At 34.5% G+C, this 18,349-nt stretch overlaps 2 protein-coding genes across 4 annotated transcripts; both read right to left on the reverse strand.

Annotated features, from left to right (window-relative positions):
- Window positions 1–1,094: 1,094 nt before the first annotated feature.
- On the reverse strand, window positions 1,095–12,510 carry LOC111795954 (ubiquitin carboxyl-terminal hydrolase 9). Of its 3 annotated transcripts, XM_023678603.2 has the most exons (14): window positions 12,249–12,510; window positions 11,659–11,910; window positions 10,153–10,297; window positions 8,196–8,255; window positions 8,007–8,102; window positions 6,463–6,499; window positions 6,119–6,390; window positions 5,846–5,986; window positions 4,462–4,632; window positions 3,885–4,142; window positions 3,611–3,759; window positions 2,406–2,897; window positions 2,041–2,311; window positions 1,095–1,930 (listed from the first exon to the last, which is right to left on the reverse strand). In XM_023678603.2, the coding sequence occupies exons 1-14, from the start codon at window positions 12,374–12,376 to the stop codon at window positions 1,814–1,816; spliced, it is 2,589 nt and encodes an 862-aa protein (XP_023534371.2). In that variant the 5' UTR covers window positions 12,377–12,510; the 3' UTR covers window positions 1,095–1,813. The 3 variants fall into 3 exon arrangements, with proteins under 3 accessions (XP_023534371.2, XP_086980252.1, XP_086980253.1); XM_087124126.1 differs by having other exon boundaries at window positions 6,119–6,499; XM_087124127.1 differs by lacking the exon at window positions 1,095–1,930 and having other exon boundaries at window positions 2,190–2,328; window positions 6,119–6,499.
- A 669-nt stretch (window positions 12,511–13,179) lies between these two features.
- On the reverse strand, window positions 13,180–17,810 carry LOC111795996 (alcohol dehydrogenase-like 4). The gene is made up of 10 exons (XM_023678669.2): window positions 17,675–17,810; window positions 17,463–17,599; window positions 17,308–17,357; window positions 16,895–17,229; window positions 15,147–15,229; window positions 14,851–14,926; window positions 14,693–14,754; window positions 14,513–14,608; window positions 13,719–13,880; window positions 13,180–13,445 (listed from the first exon to the last, which is right to left on the reverse strand). Exons 1-10 carry the CDS (start codon window positions 17,739–17,741, stop codon window positions 13,335–13,337), a joined length of 1,179 nt encoding a protein of 392 aa, XP_023534437.2. The 5' UTR covers window positions 17,742–17,810; the 3' UTR covers window positions 13,180–13,334.
- Between the last annotated feature and the right edge of the window lie 539 nt (window positions 17,811–18,349).

Genomic DNA, 18,349 nt, shown 5'->3' on the forward strand with positions numbered 1-18,349 from the left:
TATTCTGTTCCTTTCCTTGTATGTCTCTGCCTTTCTTTTTGCTATTCTTTTGTATGTGGCCATTACATATGTTATTCGGCTTCTGCTTTACTGCAAACAAAGGTGGAAATTATGAACGGAAGCCTTTTTTCTTATAATTTATAAAACAGATAACTAAGTGAGAGACAAATACTCAATCTTGTTCAATTTTTAAGTGAACATTGCCCCTATAGGCCGTTTAGGACATATCCTCTTTGGCAATAATCTGGAATAAGGACAGAAAAAAAAAAAAAGAATATCGACTCATTTTTTCTTTTCGGTTGAGTGCCAATATTCTGACTTTTGCTATTGTCTGATCTTTTTGCTTACCTCTTATATTGTCAAGCATTTCACAACGTAAAAGTAACCATATGATTGGAAAGTTTGTTGAATCTACCACTAGTTACCCAATGGAGTGGGGTCGAACAACAAAACAACTGACAGAGCCATGTGACAAAAGAAAAAGTTGTGTTTATAATTTTTGTCATTTCCATTTTTGTTTGCATTTCTATTTGATATTCTCAGCTGGATCTGATCTGTCAATATCTCCATCTCCATCTCTCTTTTTTTATCCTGTTTTTATTTTTTTTAGTTATTAATAATTTTTCAGTTGGGGTCGTCGTTGGGCAAATCTGGTGGATGGAATTCTTTTAATTTCTCTCTTTTTGATGCATTTCTATCTCCTCCACCCCTCATGGTTGATTCTAGTTGGAATTTTTTGAGATTTTCATTGATTTACTGATTTTTTTTAGTTTTTCTTTACCAGAATACCAATGGGAATACAAAAGTTTCATCCCTAAATAGGAATTTAAGATCCAACTGAATATGGAAGTATTTGTATCTAATGGAGTAGTGTGACAGTTAGGATTTGGAAATGGCCAAATAAGCACACACATTATGATTATATAGATAGCCACAGTTTTCGAAGATGCTGTTGTAAATCGACTAATGATCTTACAGATAGTCTATTAGATGTTGAACAGCCAACCTAGATTTACCAGTTCACCCATTTCAATTTCAGAAACAAAAAATATTTAGACGTTCAGAGAGAGCTTCAATTGTGATTTAAAATGATGTCAATGGAAAGGGTTGGCCTAAGTTTTGCATTACACTAAAAATTTCCTTGGTTAATGAGTAACAACAGTAAATGGTAGCAGCCACCATGGTAACAGCTAACAACAAATGAATGGCAGCCACCACTTTGCCATTAGAGGCAAATTTGCTACAAATCTACACGACCTACCTAATCACACAACAAAATTTATCTAAAAGAATATACGCTTTTATGTACCTCTAAACTGTAGGACGCCTTTATGTACCTCTAAACTGTAGGACGCCTTTATGTACCTCTAAACTGTAGGACGCCTTTATGTACCTCTAAACTGTAGGACGCCTTTATGTACCTCTAAACTGTAGGACGCCTTTATGTACCTCTAAACTGTAGGACGCCTTTATGTACCTCTAAACTGTAGGACGCCTTTATGTACCTCTAAACTGTAGGACGCCTTTATGTACCTCTAAACTGTAGGACGCCTTTATGTACTTCTAAACTGTAGGACGCCTTTATGTACTTCTAAACTGTAGGACGCCTTTATGTACCTCTAAACTGTAGGACGTCCAAACTGTAGAATTCCTCGTTTGAACTATATTCTATTTCTCCCTTTGATTGGCCTTCATTAATGCTTGACCATGAAAAGTTAAGCTTTCTTGTAGCAGCCGGAACGCAGCTGAAACAGCACAATCCAGAGTCATAATATCCATTTCTGGTGGAGGGCTTGTGATGCTTTTTTCCAATTCATTTTTCAACTCTTTGATAGAACAGCAAATAAGCAGCCGATGTCTTGATCTCTTCTTCGTCGACCGGGGCAACGTGACTGTCATCGAAGTGGTACCACCTCTTCTCATCGATTAACTGGATATATGAAAAACAGCCATCACACAAAAAGATAATTTAAATTAATAAGACCAAGAACACAATTATTGCTCAGGATACGTAGAAAGAAGAAAAATTAAATCCTGTACCTTTGAATATGCAGTGTAGTGCCCTCTGCCAAGACCACCATTATGGTTGCTAATGGCATATAGATTGTATAAGTAAGATTTTCCATCATTGCTCTTCACATATTTGCTCAAGTCAAGATTGTGAATAGGGAAATCAACAAAGGTATCGAGTTTTCTTTTAAGGTGTCTGCGGTATGAAAAACGTTTCAAGTGAAACACAATAATCTCTGGCAACTTCCACAAGTCTAACTTCTTTGTAGCCTGTCCATGTTCTTTGCACACAGGGCAGTACCTGCAAAAAGTGGAAATCTAAGATTGAGAATGAGACAAACTAGAATATGGTTAGAGCCACTACAAATTTTGGATATGAGGGAACATCATATTACCACATATCATCAGGACCTAAAGGTTCTTCAGTCAGGAATGCTTCCAAGCATGAAAATAAAGAGGTTGCTTCCTGCCGTGTTTTCTTCATGAATCTTGTCTGGTGAACAGGAGGAAGATCCTCGATGTAGCCCACGTCATATAGTTTACGTTCTCTGTCGGTCCAATCCAAGAAAACCTTTATAAGTGGACCATGTTTTATAGCAGAATCCTTACCAATTGGCTTGCAGCTCACACCCCCAGCATCGGTTAAAAGAAGTTGAAAGAATAACTCTTTTTCAGATGTCTCCTCTACTTCATTGTCCATTGACTGGCTCCTAGAAACAGACTGACTATGAGATACAGTTGAAGAGTATGTTCTTCTCAAGGGAAAGAGGATCTTAGACACAGCTGCATTTATGTCAGCTCCACTATGGAACTCTTCTCCCAAATATGTGACTAAAGGAGTTCCGAAAAGCTTTCTCTCCAAGCCCTTCGAATGGTCTGTTGAGTATCTACATACCAAATGCCACATTAATAATATTCAAGCAAAAAGAAGATAAATATTAGTACAGAGTGACTATATCTAACTGACAAGTACCAATGTATTTTCTACCATATAAGAACCAGAATTGAACACACGAGAATCAATATAGAAAAAAAAAAAATCACTTTCTTGTTTGAAATACCAAAATATTGAATGGACCACAAAGATCACGATTTGCAAGTAACATTCTCTTGGTATGTGGAAGCTTCAAAGTTTGCTGTTACACTATCAAGTATGAGGAGACTTTTAGCCACTTATTCAGCGTGATTTCATTTCCAACGAACGGTATTTTAACCTTCAATTAGAGCAGTGTTCCAACTGAAGCAATCTATAGAAGATCTTTTGCAACTAGATACACTCTTTGATCAAAGTCATCTGGAGGTTGGTTCTCCAAAGGCAATCATTGGTGATGGTGGGTTTAATCTTCCCTCTACCCAAGGCATTAAGTTTGTCTCCATCGATGAATACTTTTTATTTCTCATCATTTACAAAAATCCAATAAAAGAGATATAGAAATTACTCAGACAGCCCTGTACAGCAAAAAGGAGCACGCAAAACATGAACTTAATTACGGAGTCCAGAACGACAAATTGTCAGGCAGCAAAGTGGGCTTAAAAGCATGCTAAAATTCATGCTTCATATCAGACAACTACATAAATAGAATATTACAAGGAAGCATACTTTTCCACCGATCTGTGAATGATCTCTAGCTTTGGTCTTCCAGATTCCCTTTTTGGAAGGCGAAAGGCAACTAGATACTCTTCATCTTTAATTGAGGCCAAAAGTTCAAGAGGGTTATCAAAATATCGGTAAATCTTGTGATCATAAACCTAACAATGAAAAATTTAGAACTTCAGTCAAAACTACAAGCAGAAGATCAACATACATCAAGATGAACATTAATTGTAATATAAGAAATAAGAAAGCAGAAACCAAACGTATGTCACATACTTACCTCTACAAGCAGAAGATCTTCATCACTCTTCAAGCAGCACGCTGTAGCCAATGCAAGGGTGAGATCCTTGGTGCAACCATGTCTTTGTACTGTCACAGTGTATGGCATTGGAAGACCACTACCGTCACCATAGAACACACTCACTGTCACACTGCGGGTGACAGTTGAAGGTAGCGGCAATGACAAATACATAAATGGATCAAAAGTAATGGAAATCTTTCTACAAACTGGACAAACCAATGTTGACTTATATTGACCCTGTGAGTTAAATCAATTATACATGATTAGAAAATAAAAAATAATTTAAATAACTAGATAGTCCAAACCAAAAACTAACTTAAGACATCCCATCAATCTCTACTAGTTAAAGATGAAACATGTAAATGACTTTAATTGAAAGATTAAAAAGGATAATGTAACTTATGAGAGTTAACATGAGAACTTCTTGACACGGTTCATATTTACATCACAAACTACAGATCGTGCAACTTAGAACTACCTGCAGTGATTGACACAGCAACATGGCAAGCAGGATGATTATGCAATGAGATTCTCAAATATATCAAGAGCTACTTACTTGACAAACATCCACAATTATAGAATCATTTCGAGCTTTATGGTATCTCCAACACTCGTCCGCAACTTCTACATCTGGACGACCATCAGAAGCCTTTGTTTCAAAATAAGGTTTCCTCTTAACACGATTCAAATCTTCATGCAGACCATCCAGTAAGAATGCAAGAAGTTCCTAGAGACAGACATCTAAGCTAGGTTAGGATCTACAAAAACAAATTGATGCACTATGTATGAACGAACACATTCATAATCAGAAATTTGAATTGAATTTCCTTGAAAATTATAGCCAAATCAACTACTTCCATTAAATTGAATTTAAACTGAAGTAGGTTCTCCTCCGCTTGAGCAAGAAAAAAGAATTGTAAAGTACTAATTCTGGTATTTGTACTTCCAAAATTTTTAGTTTTGTCCCTAAAGTTTAAAATAGTAATAATTTTGGTCCCTTTCCATTTTCATCTTATTTTTCCCAATCACAATATCAGCACAACACCACCCTCCATAAATTTCTTGAAATATGGTTGTATTTTTGTATTAAAGAGTATTCGTTGTGCATAGAATTTGTGTGAGGTTTTGCAAACACAATAATCACTTTAAAAATATAAAGAGACCAAACTGGATGTTTTGAGAGTAGAGGGACCAAAATAGACAAAAGCTGAAAGTACAAGAACCAAAAATGGATGTCGAATCATTGTTTAAATCAACATGCAGTAAGTACAATGCGACAATGTATTCATACAACTAATACATTTTAAAGCACAATTCACATAGAAGGGCAAAATCGTGGGGTTTCGTATAAAAGCAGACAATAAGTTATGAGCCTGAGAGGGGAGATACAATATATTTTTTTCTAAAAAAAGATTAAATATGTAAAAACCATTTCTTTCTATGTTTAAATATTTCAAATCGTAAAAATCTCTTTTATGAAGTTTCTAAAAGGATGATTATAGAAGAAAAGGAAAGAAGAAAATGGCAATCATAAACGCGTAGAGTAAGATCACCTCATAAGATACTAGGGATGGTAGTTGAAATCTCATCAGAAGATGGTAGCTTGTTGTCCAAGTAACATAAATGACATTAATTTTTCCAAAAGCTTAACAAAGTTATCAGCTCCAAATCTTACTACATTTACTAAGCTTCTGGACAATTAATTGTCATCAGATGAATGAAATAAAGCACACAGAAACTTAAAAAAGGCAATGCACGATAATTCACAATTATAGTATTTCTACTTATGAGAACTGTTAGCTAAATTAAGCTGTTCACAACTAAAATCAAACACTAAAGATGCAAGTACAATAGCATCCTAATTGTGGGAGCGTAGAGAGATCACTTAGGAAAGGAGCGACTATATAAAACAAAAGGAGTTCTATAAATATGGTACTAACTTGGGAATCGTGCTGGTTATAACCACTGAACTGGGGAGCAAAACGAGCTAAGTTTCCCTTAAATGCACGTGGTGCAATTGAGCTTTGTCCTGGCAACCATAATTTCCTCAACAATTCACCAAAAGCAAGGGCAAACACTCCCTGCAGAAACATTGAGTATACCCACAAAATCAAGTTTAACTTCCAGGAAAAAAAAAATATATCCAATGAATAATTAAAAACAGTTTTAATGAAAAAAGAAAATGAAGACCAAAGATGAGAAAAGCCACCTACGTGCATTCCCAAAGGATTGTCGGAGTTGATCTCTTCAGAATAATCTTGTAAAAAATATTCTACAAAGGGTGGCGTATGAACTAAGCATTGAAGGGCACTATTCATGAAACATGTATTTCCTAAATTCTGCAACCCTATCAAACCACCCCTCCCTCTGTTCTTTGCAGTACTACTAACGTCATTTCTATCATCCATGTCAGAAACTGATGTGCTGAAAGAACTTCCCTGATTACCATAACTGGATGAATGTCCATTTGACATCACTGCACCCCCTGCAATTGACAAACGTGACCATGAAGGTTCAAGGGCTACCAAAGCTAGCTCGTTTTGAGTGGCATCCATACCGGTCTGAAGAGTAGTTCCATCAACTTCAAGGAGGATCTGCAGAAGAGTGAATATAAGTACATGAAAATAGATAAATTTAAAATGAACATCTCCAACAAATTGAATGCAGAACCAATGTGCTCGGATGCATTGCTGATTTAGAACATAATATTTCATTATGGAAAAGAGAGACAAAAAAACTTAAATGTAAATTTTTCTGAAATTATTCTCTCTATATCACCATGCTTTGAAATTTCACTCTACGCAAATATTTGAGGCAAAAAGGAAAAAAAACACACACACACACACATCATGATCGCAGTCACCGACATCATTATAGGTAAATTTTACCATTTCAAACATTTGTTCTTTCCAAATCAAGTTACTAAACACATAAATTAGCTCCTAGACGTGTTCAAAAGTTATTCAGGAAAGATTTACGAGGAACAAGATCCCCAAAGGATTGGTTATCGACATTTTAAGCATCAAAGAAAAAGCATCTCCTAATAGATAACAAAGATGAAAGAGGTGAAACATAGACACAACCAAAGCCCCCCAAAGCAATACCTAAAAACATAGTTTAAATAATACTTACACCCAGGACTGATTGAGAGAGAGAATCCAAATCACAAAGCCCAGCCACTTATAACTTTGCTTATCACTCCTACCTCATGGACTCGATCTTCTTCCAGAAATCTCAACCCAATTATCCATCTCATGTTCAAGCTATGCACCCCTTCATTCTCCTTTCCTCAAAACCCCAATACAGGCTTTTAATATCAGTTCCAACTCTGATATGAGATAGATACAACTAATTTTCCTTAAAAATTGCGTTTCATCCAACAAGTGATATCCAATTGTACACTCAACCAAGAACATCCAGAAATTTAAGTGGTGTAGCACATTCAAATTTGATAATTTTCAACTATCATTCAAGCTTTTTTTTTTTCTTTTCTTTTCTTTTCTTTTTTTAATAAAAACTATCATCCAAGAATAATGATGTCTAGTGTGAATTGTAAACGAAGTCATAGTCAGCAAAATAAGGATGAACATTCATTTAAAATAGCCACTCATAAGGATCCATTGGAACATAGGAAATGAAAGCAAGGAAGAGACATCCTCTATCCATACACCCTCCCCAAAGTTAATCCTTCTTGGATCAATATACCCATAAAATAAAAACATTGAATAAGTAATCACATGTTGATCCATCTGCAAGTCTAGAACATGCTGCTCATGGCATACCCTTAAAAATGGACCCAAGCTTTCTAATAACCCACCAGAAATTTAAGTGATATAGCACATTCAAATTTCATGATTTCACTACCATCAAACTTTCTAATAAAAACCATCATCCAAGAATAATGATGTCTAGCATGAATTGTTATATTCAGTCAGCAAAACAATGAATGAATGTTCACTTAAATTAGCCACTCGTAAGGATTGATTGGAACATAGAAAATGAAAGCAGGAAAGAGACATCATCTATCCATACACCCTCCTCAAAGCTAATCCTTCTTAGATCAATATACGCATAAAATAAATACATTGAATAAGTACTCACATGTTGATCCATCTGCAAGTTTAGTTCTTCAAGGGTTTGGCTCGTCCCATCCAATACTGATTGTTTCCATTTGTTGAAGTAGTCCCATATACACGCCTGCAAGTTACCAAAAAGCAGTGATCCAAAATAGTTGTAAAAGATAATACTAACATGTTCCCATATCTACAAACAAAAAAGAAGTTCACAGACCTCTTTTTGCTCTACTCCTTTAAGTGCAAACACCTTCTCACGAAGATCAGATATGGTGGCCTGTGTTGCAGAAAGAGGGTAAGCAAAGTTCTGCAGTTGCTGATAGTTCACATACAGTGAAGACTAAGACATATATGCACATAGCTCGACTTGAACACATAAAAGTCAAACTTGTACCAAGACCTAATGAAATCTATTTTTTTTTTGTTTTCAAAATTGGGCTTGGATTTTGAGAACACTTTTAGAAAGTAGACCAAACCAAATTTATATCAAGCAAAGGATTTTTTTTTCATCATGTAGTTTCATCTGACTTTGGGTGAAATGAAATGCTAATGCAAATATTTCAATCTACTTTAATCATCAGAAAGCACTGCATTAACAGAAGTAACCCATGGCCTCAAAAGACCAAAGAAACTACAATGCATCATGCTAATGGGGTTAAAAGATAAAGCACAAGCTCATAATCCAGCGATTAGATGAGATAAGTGTCCCCAGGAATCCAATACATTCTGGGAAAACAGAAAATCATATACAGATTAACTATACAATGGACACACAATCTTTAATGCGATAAAATCTTATTCCACCAGTGAGGTTGGAAAATTTTTCTGGAATCAAAAGAATATTTCAACATAATAAGGACCCACAAATAAGGGCAAAGACGAGGTAAACAAGAAGTAATATATTTGAACAAAGGGCCAATAGGATCTTGTAGTTAAAAATGCAGCAACAAGCTAAGCAAGCAAAAGTTTCTGAAAATAAAGAAGGTATTCAATCCAACACAATTAGCAGTTATTTGCAACTCTTTACATGTTTTTATTGTTCAAGGAGTAACAAGAAAATTACATAGCGATCTCCTATGAAATAATTATCAAGCAATTACAAAACAAGATAAGATTTCATACACCAAGAAGAGTCCCCCACTCCTTTGAGAATGGATCTCCCTCTTTTATTACAGTTGCAAATTCTAGATTTTCTTTTTCCCGTTGACAAATGCTAATCTGAAGATAACAAAGGTTGGAACTTGTGCTAATGCAAGTGGCTTTTTGGTAGAGAACTAGCCAAAAATAAACTATCTCTGTTCTTTGTTATTTTTTTTATCTTCCCCCAGCCATGAAAATGACAGATTAGTCAGAAGTTGGATGCTATGGGGAGTTTTCCACTTAGAGCTCTGCTACTAAGGCTTTAAAATGAAGGAAATTCTGAAAACAGAAATACTCAGTTCAAACCAGACCACACATACACACACACACACACACACACATATATATATTTCATTCTTTTGCTTCTTTAACTCCCCCCCGTGGCATCAGATGATTGGCCATGGCTGAACATTTTACTAATCATGACCTTCAACCTGTTGGCTGATGCAGAGGTGCAAGCAATGTGACATGATTTGCACCTCTTATTTTGTATTTGCTATCTAATTTTACTTCTTGGGGTTTCCTTTCATCCCTTTCACTTCTCTTCTCATATTTTTATTTTGTTCTCCAACTTCAAATCCTGCACATGCCCAGCAAATCCACCACATTTAGGTATTCGGTAGTATCACCCTTAGAGTTAATTTATTGGTTAAACCCCTCATCTAATTAAGTCTGGAGCAACCCTTGTGTGTTGGACATGTTGGAGTTTGGGGATCAGCCTCACTTAACTGTTAGACTGCAAAGTTTTAAATGTTGCCTCTTCCTTGGCAAGCTTTCAAGGATTTAATTTTATAATGGTCCAAAATTCTCAAATGTTTTATTGTCAACCAATGTTTGATCCCACTTGCAGAATATACGATCTATCAGCAAAAAAGAAATATATATATATATATATATATATATATATATATATATATATATATAACCGCATTTATTTTTAACTGGGATCAAACAAATAATTGTAAGGAAAATCTTATGACCACCTTGCACTATCCAAGTTTTTAATGAATCAAAGGGTAAAATATGAAGAATACCTTCTTGCTCAATCGTATGGTAGATTCACTTCCATCCCTGGAATCAATCAATTTTAGACAAAGTAGATAAACCTCCACATAAAATTTTTTTTGAGTGACACCTTGGGATATCAACTTTCTTGGTAACGGTGGCCCTCCTTTATACCTAATGTAACAAAACAAGGATGTAACAACAACTCGGGCATCCCAAATAGTTTTGGGTTTGGAAATCATGGTAATAACAGTAAACCAATACACATACAACTTTAATTCCATAGGTAATTTCCAATAAAACAGTTCCATTTCAAGAATGCACCAAGTAGAGTACATAAAATAATAAAGAAACCAAATCAAACGAGAGAGAAATTAGAGGTTGGCAGAAAGTGAAACTTGGTAGTTTGAGACAAAATCATATGATTAATACCGTTTAATCATATGAATATCCAAAATCACCATCCACGTTACTTACATTCAAAGATACTCAATCAAACCTCTAGTAGTTTCTACTTGGTAAAGATAAATTATCTTGGTGGAACATTTTAAACTAAAAGGCCTTATAGAGAACTACTCAATGATCCAGAATGGAAAGGGTTGAATACTTCCTTGCGAATGATAGGGCAGGAAATCAGCTTAACTCCAAAGATTTCCAGGATTTTATGTAATTTCTGGGCCGCCAAACACCTCTGTTTTTTTTTTTTTTATGCTTGGTAAGAATAAATCAAAACAAGACTTGGAGATTCATTGCAAAGAGAAATCTTGGCGATAAAAAGCAAAGAGCTTTATTACAGGTGATTGATGGTCTCCTGTTGATAGGGGAGAACAAAATCTGGAACTTATATCCCTTGGGTACATAACTATTAATCTTTGTTTCAGGAATTACAACTTCTCAATTGTTACCTAAGGTTCTTTTGTATGCATTGTGCAAGCTGAGGAGTCCAGAAAACGTGAATATTTTGAGTTGTGTTCTTTTTCCAAATGGATCTAACACAGCAGACAAGTTGTAGATGAAACGTCTCTATATTACTATAAGCACAAGTTGTCGTGTTTTGGGCATGTGGATAGGGGAGGTCCAGTCACATCTATTTGCCTCAACTTCAATAAAGTAGAAAATGTTGAGAGCTCTCGTTCAAATGTTTTGAATGCTCTTGGATGCTTGATTTATCAGCATGAGGCGATGTCCATCAGTTGTTGTGTACTCAAAAGGAAAGTGTACAACACGGAGGAAACAGAAGATATGCAAAATGTCATACAACTTCTGAGGTTGCAGCACTATTTAGTTCTTTTTGCAACTAAATTCCTGATTCAATTAACATAAATTAGAGGATTTTCTTTGTAACTTTTCGATTCAACAATGCTCATATTCAAAAATATCATACAGACAACCATAGATATATGTATAGATAACAATTAAAAGCATGTCAACAACATAAAAAGTAATGTCTGATAAAGGGAAGAAGAAGCAACAGAACAAGAAATAGTAGATGAGTCAAAGGATAGTTTGACAAAGAGAATGAGCGGACATCTTACCAATCATAAAGTTTCTCCCAAACTTCACCGGGCACCAAAACATAATCCCGTCGTTCCACCAAAAATCTTTCTATCTCCAACTCGTTATTCTCAGAATCACCTCCGTTAATGATTATATCTGAATTATCAATAGGACCGGGTCTTAGAACGTTGAACGGAGACACATTCATGTGCGGGGAATCAGAGGAATGATATTTGCTAGAAAATTCTTCAGTAGGCTGTCCGACATATAATTGCCATCTTCTAAACCACCTGCATGAATAGTAGAGTGAACATTTCTTGCATTCCAAAGAATCTGAGCAATTTACATGTCCAAAATTCATTGAATTAAACCTTAAAGAAACTCAAGATCTCCCGGGAAAAAGAAAGCGCGCATGATAGGAAGTGCCCACAAACATGTGAGACAAGAAAGATAAAACGTAGGAATTGAGAACTACAGATACGCATAGCAATGGCATATTTTTAGAGTACGCTGGAAACGAACTTCAAGAAACACAAGACAAAGTAGAAAACCAAAAATGAAAGCGACCTAACTTCCAAAACACACAATACCCCACTCGACACATTAGAAAACCGAGAAGAAGCAATACCGATTAGAAACAACATAGTGGAGATTGCCTTCTTTCAAATTAGACTCGGATTCCTTCAGAAGGTCGGAGACGATCCGATTCTCCACATCTGGGGGGAGTGGCAGGCAGCTTGATCCGTCGCTTTCCATGATAAAACTGGAAGCAGGGAGGGTCTTGATCAACTCCGAAGATCCGATAGGGAGTAATTGGAGGATCAGAGTCCAGACAGGGTCAAACAGGTTGAGAAGAATGAATGAATTGAATTGAATTGAATTGGGGAAAAATGGAAAGAAAAAGGAAAGAATGAATGAATGAATGAAAGAGATGTGAGACAAAAAGAAAAAGGTATGGAAGAAAGCGGAATATAAGTTCGGTTCCGATCTTAGAGAAGAGACAGAGGGGGAACACAAAAATGAAAGAAACCGTCAGAATAAGGTATATTCCAAGGAATCCCTGCTCGATTGTTTGTTAGCTAGTAGATATTGTCTGATTTGACTAGATAGGTATTTTCGTCATCTTCATGATTTTAAAAGTGTCTGTTAGGAGAGATTTATACACTTTTATAATAAAATGTTTAATTCTCCTCTCCAACCGATATAAGGTCTCAGTTGATGCGATATAAATTAATATTAAATTAAAAATATGTTGATTGGTTGAATAAGATTATTCTATTTATGCTTTTCGATTTCGTCGTGCATTTAGTCTACTACCTTTGACTTGAAATTTTAAACAAATAATTTAAAATTAAAATACATAAACTATTTTGTATTGCTGAATTGGTGGATTTTATACAGGTTTCAATACCATGAGCTAGTATGCCTAAAATATTATTAATAATAATTTTGTTACCAGTAATTTCAATATTTATAGAACACGACCATATTGTATAGCTACGTGATCGAGCAAACTAGTAACAAAATGAAATATCATACACATGCAATAACTATATTATAAACGACCAAAATCTCTCAATTATTTTCATATAGTTTAAAATAAAATACAATCCCATTAATCTTAAATATCAAATATTAATATAATATAAATACATCACACGAAGATTTGAATTATTTATGTGTAGCACACGAGAGAGTTTATATCTTAAATGTATTACAAATACAAAAGGCATCTGAGAGATTTTCCATCCACAAGTCGTTTAAATGCAGAATTTATGTCCTCAAAGGGAAGTTCATCTGTTATGAACTCATCCAATTTTACCACCTGATATAAAAAAAGAATAATTAACTTAAACCCTCTTCATAATATACATCAAATATTAAATATACTTCCTTCACCAATAACTAACCAAAATTTTTCTTAATTCTAATCGTAAATGAAATACGAACTATGAACAAATTGAATGAAATACGAATATCAATCGTCGTTTAGCCTTACAATTCGAGCTCATATATTAATCTAATCTTAATTACATTTCAATCATGTCTGTTATAAAAGTTTAGAAACATAATTAAAAGGAGGAGGAAGTTTAGTTACCCCGAGGATGCATTGTTTGGCAAAATGAGGGATTTGAGTCCTGCCTTTGAAGCCTCCAAAAACGGAAGCTACCACCTTACGCCCATCGAACAGCTCCATTGGGTGAAGAGGAAGCATTTCTGGGGTTGTATGAATTCCCAACATCACTGTGGTTCCCCATCCCTATCGTGTACGCGCACACATACGAGCATGTCATCTTATAAATTATCGTGTTTACAATGTCACACATACCATCATGTCATGTCACAAATTATCGTGTTTACAATCTCACACATACCATCATGTCATGTCACAAATTATCGTGTTTACAATGTCACACATACCATCATGTCATGTCACAAATTATCGTGTTTACAATGTCACACATACCATCATGTCATGTCACAAATTATCGTGTTTACAATCTCACACATACCATCATGTCATGTCACAAATTATCGTGTTTACAATGTCACACATACCATCATGTCATGTCACAAATTATCGTGTTTACAATCTCACACATACCATCATGTCATGTCACAAATTATCGTGTTTACAATGTCACACATACCATCATGTCATGTCACAAATTATCGTGTTTACAATCTCACACATACCATCATGTCATGTCACAAATTATCGTGTTTACAATGTCACACATACCATCATGTCATGTCACAAATTATCGTGTTTACAATGTCACACATACCATCATATCATGTCACAAATTATCGTGTTTACAATGTCACACATACCATCATGTCATGTCACAAATTATCATATTTACAATGTCAATTGTAATGGTAACTTACAATGTGTGTAGACAAGAAGGCTGTGCGTAAAACTTCCACACCCCCAACGCATTCGAAACTATAATCCACGCCTCCATTCGTCATCTCTACAATGATCTACAAGTCAAAACCATCAATGTCTATAAGATTAATATTTGAAATTTTATACTTTTAATTATAATATATATAATAAATACCGACCTCATGAACAGGTTTGTGAGAGTCTCTAGGGTTTATAAAGTCCGTGATTCCAAATTGCTTCCCTATTTGTAACAAATATTTGATTTAAGGTTAGAATCAAAGTTAAAAGGCTTAACCCAATTGAGATCTAAATCAAGAGGTTTGAATGTATAAGTTACCGATGGTAGACTTATGGGAATTGACATCGACACCGATGATTTTAGAAGCACCGCGAGCTCGAGCTCCTTCAGCTACCTGCAAAAGTAGAAGCACCACAAGTTGGAGACAGGTTGAATTCAACTCACTTATTAAAGTCATTAGGTGCACATTTATTAGCATCGACCCCACAACTAGAGCTACAACTAAGAGAGGTTGGAGTCAGGTATTAGGTGGAGTTGAATTAATACAACTAAACTATAAACTAACAAAAATCAATAATTATAATTATAATATTTTGGAGAGAAGAATTAGCTACCGCGAGTCCTACTGCTCCCAGCCCAAAAATGGCCACGGTGGATCCAGCTTCCACGTTGGCAGTGTTCCACGCTGCACCCACTCCTGTTCCCATGGACAATTTTGATAAAATTAAAAAATTAATTATAATATTTGTTTCTGAAAATTCATATATTATAAAAGAAATTAGAAAATCAAATATTGATGGAAGTTTTTTTTTTTTTTTTTTTTTTTTTTTAATAATTATTTTAATAAAATTTACTTGAACATATTTTTAGACAAAAAAAAAAAAAAAAAAAAAAAAAAAAAGGAAAAAGAAAAGAAAAATAGGAGTAGACGCAAGAAAAGGGTTCCATAACTAATAACGGAACTGCGCAAAACGGATGACCAAACCCTTCCGCCAATTTTTGAATCCGTTTTACTTCACCATTCCATTTACATTTCCCGGGAAATGATCCGGTACAGCGCCATTCCCTTGCAACCGGATCTTTTTTTAAAATATAAAATCATTTACTTTCTTTATAAATTCAATATCTTCTACTTTTTTTTAAATACCATTTTAAATCTTATTTTAGTTTTTTTCTATGTACTTTTTAAAAAGTCCATTTTGATTCTGTAATCGAAAACAATTATCCTAACTTTCCGTTAAAGAACTTTTTTAAAAAGAAATTAAAAAAATAAAGAAAGTGATAGAAAAGAAGACATTTCAAGGATCCATCACATTTTTATAAAATAAAAAAGTCACATCAAATTTATCTTCTATCATTTTTAAAAATAAAAGTCTTAAGAGTAAAGACAAATTTAAATACGCATGGTAGAAAATATTTGATTTGGTTGTATTTTGAGACTTTATGAAATAATTTTTCTTTATAAAAAAAAAAACTATATAATAAAATTATGTTCCCTTCCCGACAAGGTGACCTCAAATTAAAATGAAAATTAAAAAGAAAAAGAAAAAGAAATATGGTCTTCTAGTTCTGATGAATGTAACAAGATTAATAAAACATTTAAAGTATTTAAAACTTTATTGCAATCATATTAAATTCAATTTTCATCTTCCAACTTTATTTTGATCACATAAGAAAAACATGACAATTATTGAACAGCAAAGGACAATAAATAAAGCCGACACAGCAATTATTTAATAGTTAACATTGAATCAGATCAGGGCGGTCAAAAAAGTAAATAAAACATCAGATCCTCCACAGACATTGATTCTTGTTTTTTTTTTTTCTTTCAATTAAATAATAATAATAATAACCCTATTCTATCTTTTTGTTTAACCTTTTCATTTACTCCATTTTAGTTTTAATTTTTGTAATTACTGATTATACCAAATTAATTAAGTCAATCCATATTTGATATTTAAAAAAAAAAAAAAAAAAAAAACTAATCATATTAAAGTGTCAATCAAATTACACATGTTTATCAACAAAATTCATACATGGGTAATGTTTATGTGAAAAAATTATAATATGCATTGTAAAAAGATAAGGAAATTGAAAATGACTTAATTAAGCATGAAATGTATGTAATTAATTAATAATTAGTTGTTTGTTGATTGAAGTATTGATATTAATTTTTTTAGTTGATAACATAGTGACAAGACGAGGTAGGGATATGTATAATTAATGCTGCTGACCACATAGCCCTAGACATTGGGTTTTCCGCTTAAAAAACAAATCTTTTTGATTGGTCAACAACGAAAGCGATGAACAAAAATTAAAAAATAAAATTAAAAATTTGTCATTTCGAGTTGTAATTGCGTACCAGTTGAAAGGCCACAGCTTAGTAAAGTCATCTTCTTGATGGGAGCTTCCGAGTCAATCTTCACAACACAAGCCGATTCCAACACCGTGAACTCGCTGAAAGTTGACGTGTTTAGGAAGTGATATATCGGCTGCCGTCGCTCATCCGCCGTCGTGAACCGGGTTTCTCCGTCGTGGACCATCGTGCTTTTCATTGGATTCACTCCCATCTTCTCGCACGTGTTGGTGTTCGGGTTTTGGCAACATCGGCACGTGCCACACTCTCCATTGAACAGCGGAATCACGTGATCTCCGGCAGCCACATCCACCACCCCCTCTCCTACACTCTCCACAATACTGCGATTTGGAATGGAAATAATTAATAATTTTTTTTTTTTTTTTTTATAATGAAAATTTAGGGGTTGGGGTAATAACCCAGAAGCTTCGTGGCCGAAGATACGAGGGTATACTCTCTGGGCTTCGTTCTGAAATATCAAATGATTCAAATGGTTAATTACAAAACGACTTAAACACAATTTAATTTTATTTAATTTAATTTAATTAATTAATTTATTTGTTGTGTTTTTTACCTGTCCTTTCCAAGCGCTGAGATCGGTATGGCAAATGGAAGAGTAGAGGATTTTTACTCGGACCTCCATTTTCTGTGGCGGCTCCACTCGGATTTTTTCGATGACAAATGGCTGGCCGGGGCCCCAAGCGACGGCGGCTGTAAGAAAAGAAAGTAAGGGATGGAGAGAGATTTGCCGGCGGAGGAAACAGAGAGAGAGTGGTTGTATTTTACCTTTGCAGATGATGACTTTTCCGGCGGTGTCGCCGGAGCAGCCGTTGATCGGAGAAACAACCTCCATCTTCGTGTGTGTTGACTTGGTATGCTATGTGGAAGGGTACTTGGCGTATGGTATTTATAGAGCTATGCGTGAGTGGTTTGAAATGGAAAAAGAAAAAAAAAAAGATGGTAAATATTAAGACGGTAAACGAGATGGGTTATTATTAATTAATCTAATTAAGCCCCTTAATCAACAATGAAAACACAATTAATATTTTAAATCACTAGGAGTTAAAAGAATAAGTCAACGAAATAATATAATAATTGAAATATATATTTATTTCCAATATTTCTGTGTATAATTAATAAAAAAAAAGTTTAAAATTTATTAATTATTTTTAGCTGGAGATACTGTGGAACTTGTCTTCAAGTTCATAAAATATTGAATAATTTAAACAATGTGGTTGAACCATGTGAGACTTTGGTAAATTCAATTAAGAGTAAATTTTTATGTTTTGTTTGAAAGGTTGGACTGAGTTGGAGGAGAAAAAGGGCCGAAGATGAGAAGCCCACTATAATTGTTTTGAGGAGAAAAAGGCCGACATGAGGAGCCCACTAACATTTATAATTGACATAAAGTGCTACAAACTGACACGTTTCTACCAAACTCTAAAATACCACGATTTAAAT

The sequence above is a fragment of the Cucurbita pepo genome, chromosome 5 (genome assembly GCF_057944985.1).
Source record: "Cucurbita pepo subsp. pepo isolate OVF chromosome 5, ASM5794498v1, whole genome shotgun sequence".
NCBI lineage: Eukaryota > Viridiplantae > Streptophyta > Magnoliopsida > Cucurbitales > Cucurbitaceae > Cucurbita > Cucurbita pepo.